This window comes from Loa loa, assembly GCF_000183805.2.
Source record: "Loa loa unplaced genomic scaffold supercont3.93, whole genome shotgun sequence".
In the NCBI taxonomy this organism is placed as follows: domain Eukaryota; kingdom Metazoa; phylum Nematoda; class Chromadorea; order Rhabditida; family Onchocercidae; genus Loa; species Loa loa.
In genome coordinates this window covers 17,852-24,172 of record NW_018108273.1, presented here as the reverse complement: position 1 = coordinate 24,172, position 6,321 = coordinate 17,852, and the positions used below count along the sequence as shown (strand labels likewise).

The window sequence follows — 6,321 nt, the reverse complement described above, 5'->3', positions numbered from 1 at the left end:
TAAAAAAAAAAAAAAAAAAAGGACGAAAAAATAAACAAACAATTTAATCAGATTAATTAGATGAAAAAATTAATATAATGATAATAAATTTCAATCATATTTAAACATTATGGATAATAATAATGAGCCTAAAAATAGAAATTGTTAGTGGCCTAGGAAATGAAATATACTATTTCCAAAAATATTGAGCTATTCGTTATGTTATTGATACTAGTTAGTAGTTAAGTAAGGCTAATAAAGCAATTCGAAGCATAATGTTTACAGCCTAGTTCACAGAATTTCCTTTTTTTTTTTTCTTCTTTTTCTCCACTTTTAAAGACTTCCTGCCTTTTCTCTCCTTTTCATACCTTTCTCTCTCTCTCTCTCTCTCCCTTCCTTAATCGATGTACATATTTAGCATCTTGGTCTAGCTACTACTTCACTTTTCAGGTAGATTAGCAATGATTAATTGAAACATAAATGCGTCAATTTCAGCAATAAATCTAAAACAATACTTATTTTTCTTCAACCTTAACTATCTGGCCTATTGATTAGCATATAAATAGCCTATTATCACTTATCTTTTCTAGGCTTTTTATGAAATTCTCCTCTTTTCCATATTTGACTACAATTTCGATCACTGTATTATAAAACTATTTGTAACTTGTAAAAGAAGTAAACAATACAAAGTAAGTAATATTACGGAACTGTTAATATCACATGTATTTCTATGATAATCCCATCTCTTTGATCATTCAAAAAAAGCTTTCATAACTGGAAAGAATGGCTTTTTTTCTTGTTATTAAAGGATAATTTTACTATTCTATAATCAGTGATCAGAATAGTTTATTCACTTAATTTCCGGATTACAGCTATTCCTGATTCGGTCTATTCAGAATTAATTTGGTTTCCTTAAAGCTTCCAAGAATGACATTGATTGTCGCACTGCTAAATAAGACAATGAAGTAAACCAATTGTGATTCGTAATAATTATGAAAAATGCAATCATATTAAGTTATTAACAGTAAGAAACGTTCGTGTAAAACGATTCAAGCGGAACTAGGATAGATCAAATGGACAAGATTTGATGCTGAAATACTCTGTGATAGTTGGCCTAGGGATAATTTGGGCGTTGCTAAAATGGTTTTTGGCCATGGATGTTATGCTTTCCAAAATTTCACAAGCTATTTGCTTTAGCATAGTAAAGTTATTCTTTTCGAAATATTGATTGGTAAAGAAATTTGCCTAAATTCTATAAGTCAGTACTTTAAATTATTCAAAATTTACCTGCAATTTATAAAATTTGTCATTTCTTTCCTTTTTGCAGCAATTATAGCAATTATAAATAAAATGAATGCCATATGACGTTAAAAATTGAGCAATAATATAGTTAAATTTAAGTAATTCGAATAATTGAATGATTTCGAAAAAAAAAAAACTACTTCGCAACGTCATTTTACGTGCGTCCATAATCAAGTAGTACGTAGCGTTTCACGTAACATTTCAACATCACGTGCCAACTTTATTCAGAAATAACATATTTCGTTAAATTTAAATAATTAAACAATCATGCTTAATGCATTCTTTCTTTCTTTTACATCTTTGATAATAATTATTGTAAATTATTTAAGAATAAATGATATTCGATAATCGATGAAACAAAACAAGACAATTGCATTAAAGGATTAGAAAAATATGTGATATGATCAGTTTTAGAGGAAGGATGTTGCAAAGAGTTGAAAATATTTAATGATTATTCATGAAATTCAAATTACTATTCAAATTACGGTACAACAATTACAATATTTCATAAGATTATCAATAATCATATCAATCTTTCATGCATTTGTATGAAAAAAGAAATTTGATGAAAAATAAAGTGAAAGTAATATATATACATATATATATATTTTATAAATAATAAATTTTTCAAAATAATAATTCATTTAATGAAATGGAAAAATTTTCCAATTTTTGTTCACAAAAATGATAATGATAAAACCGATTGGAAAACCGATTGGAAAACCGATTGGAAAACCGGTTATTCCGCTTTCGCTCAAAACATTTTCATTATAGCAGAACAAGGCATAATAGGGAGATATGTGAAGCATGTGCATAATGTTGGTTATCATATGGCTAACTGGAATATTGAATTTTTATCAATTCTTTGGATCTGTTTATTTGTTGTTTACTTCTTAAAGGTTAATATAGCTTGGTAAATGAAAGATTAAAATTTTCAATATATAGTAAAGCTAACTCAAACATTTAAAAAATGGGATTGATTAAGTTTTAACTTAAATTAAATTGTCAAGTTTAATAGGCTAATTTAATAAAATTAGTTCATATTTTGTATCGTAAGCTTTGTTAATTATTTAAATATGTGATTTTATAACTAGAAGAATTCATGTGTCACTATTAAATATTCAATTTCATACAATTAGTGTGACAAATTTCACTTCTTTTTTTTGTTTTGAAAAATAGTGTAACATTGGGTTCGTTGTTGTATAAATTTGATGTTGCTGAAATTTTGTAATTAAATATTCTATTGACTGGAGAATATAATTTTCCGTATTAATTGATTATCATATATAATATCAAATAAATGATTGAATGAACATATGTATTAGTTAATTAATTAGTCCATCAAAACTTATGCTCTGATAATGTAGTGTGTAAATCAACGAAATACCATACAATTTTAAAGTTTCTTATCAAATAAATTGTACATCCTTCAACTTTCATATTTGAATAATTGAGATAACAAAGAACTGACAGTGATATACTGATATAACACGTACATCATCCTACAATGATATCATAATCATCATCATCACCATCACCATCATCATCATCATCATCATCATCATCATCATCATCATCATCATCATCATCATTATCATCATCATCTCTATTATTGGTGCTGGGAATGTTTGTTAAAATATTTCTAGTTTTCTTTAAAATAAATGATGATCCATTCGTATTTGGCATCATTAAAGGCATCTTTTACCCTACGGCAAAATCTTTCGCTTCCTTCCTCATTATTGAAATTGCTTCATCATTGTAGAAATCATCATCATCACCATCATCATCATCATTATCATTAATTATTATTTTCTTGTTTTATTACATATACATTTTTCTTCTTCTTCAACATCCAGTTGATGGATGGTGTAATTTGAAAGCAAAAGCTAGTTCATCTCAATCAAACAATACATCTTTTTATCGCCGTAATAATCAACTTTCGAATCATTATTAATCCATTTTTACTAATCATGCTATCATCATCATTACTACTTCGTATATACTTTTATTATCACCACTTGAAAGTTAATCTTCTGGAAAATTTTTTAAAAAAAAAAGAAGAACAAACTGAGCCATTAACAGCAAATAAATACATATACGTAATTTGGAATAATTCAGGAAAATGAAAGGACATCCTCTGAAACTTCAAACAGGTGACACTTATTACATTTAACATTATGCTTGCTTCTCATCTTTTGCTTCAAAAGTATATTTGAATCATCGAAATTGAAATTGAAAAATTCGCAAGTAAGTAATACTTTCACATTTTAAACGCTGATGAGAGTAAATGAATAATTTGAAGGAAATTTCTTTTTTCTTTTTTTCTAAATCACAATATTAGTTGACATTTTTTGCAAAATTTTTCATTTTCTCTCTCAATTACTGCTTAGTTAATTTCAAATTTTAATTAAGAATTAACAATTTTAGCAAAAAAAAAAAGGTGTAATTAGATAAAATGTTCCCTGTTTTGAATTTTCAACCTTTCCTTCTTTTTCTCCCTCCTTCTTCTTCCTTCATCCCCTCATTCTACCGAATTATTTCTTGCCACAGATTTCACTTGGTCATTTTTATCCATCTCATCGTTACACTATGTGTCAATATGCATTGGTCAGTTGTTTACGGGTTCCTTCTTCCATCTATCGTTTCTTTTCTTCGTCAATTCAATTCACCTCTCGCTTTTGATCTAACACAAATGCCCTTCAATCATATCACTGCTCCTGTTGCACTTCTTTAGCATGCTAATAGCACAAGAAAACTGAAATTTTTCCTTGTAACTCTCATCATTTCTTTATCATTCTAACCTTTCTAATCCATAAAACATAAAATAAAAAGGCGGAGCTTACAATGTCGCCTGTTTTGATGCCGTTATATATGGGTCATCGAGAAAAGTGGCCAACACAAGTAGCCACAGGGTGGCACCGATTGGAGCAATCTTACATTTATGCTTAAATAGCATGCTGGCTTTTCATTTCTGATAATTCTACCCTGTTGTTAACATTCTTTCTTTACATTCCTCCTGCTACTACACAAATTTAAGCCTAGCTATGGCCAATTGCTGTTGTAAGGTTTCGACAGCAGCTTGGGACACCGGAAATATATTTCGTTAAGAAAGCAATTAATGGACATTCATTCAAACTCTAACTTTCATTTTCAGTACTAAAAGAAGGATGTGGTATTTGTTTGTGATGTTGTTGGATTTCCGAGAATAAATGTTGGGATCGAATATCATCGTACCACAATTTCAATCTCTATCGCGTTATATCTCTTCAAAATATAATATTTTCACTTTCAATTTATTTCAGATTGCACGTTCCACGTGCAATATCAATATATGACATCGTATAAACAATACATTACAATTTTACGACTGTATTCACGTCAAGTAAACAATATTCCATTAGCAATCCTTTTTAGCTACTTGAAAAAAAAAAAAAAAAGTGGTCATATTATAATAAATTTGTTGATAAAAGATAGATGTAAAAATAAGTATAATTTATAATTTATAAGTATAATTTATAAAACAAATATAATACAAAATTACAGTATCAGATAATTTCAGGCCTAATTCAATTAACCATTATAACACAAAATTAGAGTATTAGATAATTTTAGGCCTAATTCAATTAACCAATACAATAAATCGATTGATTAGTCAAGTACTATACGTTAGTAAAATACCGTTTCCAGGATTAATCACCGCATAAAAATAAGAAATCAAAGTGACCGCAGCAATTTGTTCGTTTCGATATCTGTTACAAATAGCATTTTGTATGAAAAAAAAGGATGTGATAGAAATTCCATTTCGAATTTAATTCCATTTCAAACTTGATTCAGTCCCAAATTTGATTCCGAATTTGATTCAAAGATTCCAATTCCTTCATTGTAAACTTTAATTTAAACAAATTTCTTAATATGTGTCATAAGTATTTCTTACTGAAAAATGTTTTCCGCTCGTAAAATCTCTCCTACCCTTGTTCTCCTTCATACCCTATATTGTTTCACATCCTCTCCTCCACTTTACACACTATCTTGTTTCACTATACTCATCTAACCGGTCATTCATGCTATGTATTGCATTGTCGGCAATATTTCGTAATTAATAGTTTATGCACTACTCATCTTACTCAATGTCATCTTATTTGTTTGTTGTTCTGTCAAAATCATTATGTGAACCTTTCACTTTCTCTTGTTGTCTTTCTCTCTTGCTAAAAAGAGCTGATTATGGAAAAAATTTTGCACTCTGTTCCATACTTTTAGTTAAAATTTTATAAAATTCAGAGAAACAGAGTTCATATCAACTGCGTCGCTAATCCATCAAAAATTAATACGATGAGAGAACGAGAGAAAGAAAGCATTGAAATTCCACAATGGAAAAGCAGACTACCAATCATCATTGATACATTATGCAATACTCCCATATTAAGGGTAAGAAAGCAAAGGGAACCATAAAAAAATATTACAACATGGAGAGATTCAGACAATTAGATAATGTTAATATAGTACAAGATATAGCAGCACACGGTTAATAAGTACATGTGAAATATGACGGGAACACTTCATTGGCAAAGAAAACAACAACAACAATATAGGCAGTACTATAGATTGCAGATAAAAGAGAGACGAAATATAATGGAGGAAGAAAGGAACAAATAAAAAGAGAAAATGGGAGAAGTATATAAAAAAGGAAGAGAACTACTGCTGCTGCTGCTGCTGCTGCTGCTGTTGTTGCTGTTGTTGTTGTTGTTGTTGTCGCTGTGGCAATAGATTAGATGGGTCAAGGTAAGGCAGGCAGACTGGCTAGTCGTTCTTGACCAATTGAGCCTGGCACGTGTGGGAACGAAAATAGGATCGATTTCTCTGCAACTTAAAATTGCAATGATGAAGAAGAAGAGAAGGGAAAAGTAAAAATGCTGTTTCAATTTCAGATTTATACCACATTGGTTCAAATAATTTTTCACAAAAATTTGTTTATCCCCTCTTTCTCCCTCTCTCTCTCTCTCTCTCTCTCTTTCTTTCCTTCCCTTCTCTCTTCTTTCTCTA

The 6,321-nt window shown here is 29.3% G+C and overlaps 1 protein-coding gene across 1 annotated transcript; it reads right to left on the bottom strand.

Moving 5' to 3' along the window:
* Nucleotides 1-2,778: 2,778 nt before the first annotated feature.
* On the bottom strand, nt 2,779-2,967 carry LOAG_11681 (hypothetical protein; the record flags this gene model as incomplete). Its single annotated transcript, XM_003147199.1, has 1 exon — nt 2,779-2,967. One exon carries the CDS (start codon nt 2,965-2,967, stop codon nt 2,779-2,781), a length of 189 nt encoding a protein of 62 aa, XP_003147247.1.
* Between the last annotated feature and the right edge of the window lie 3,354 nt (nt 2,968-6,321).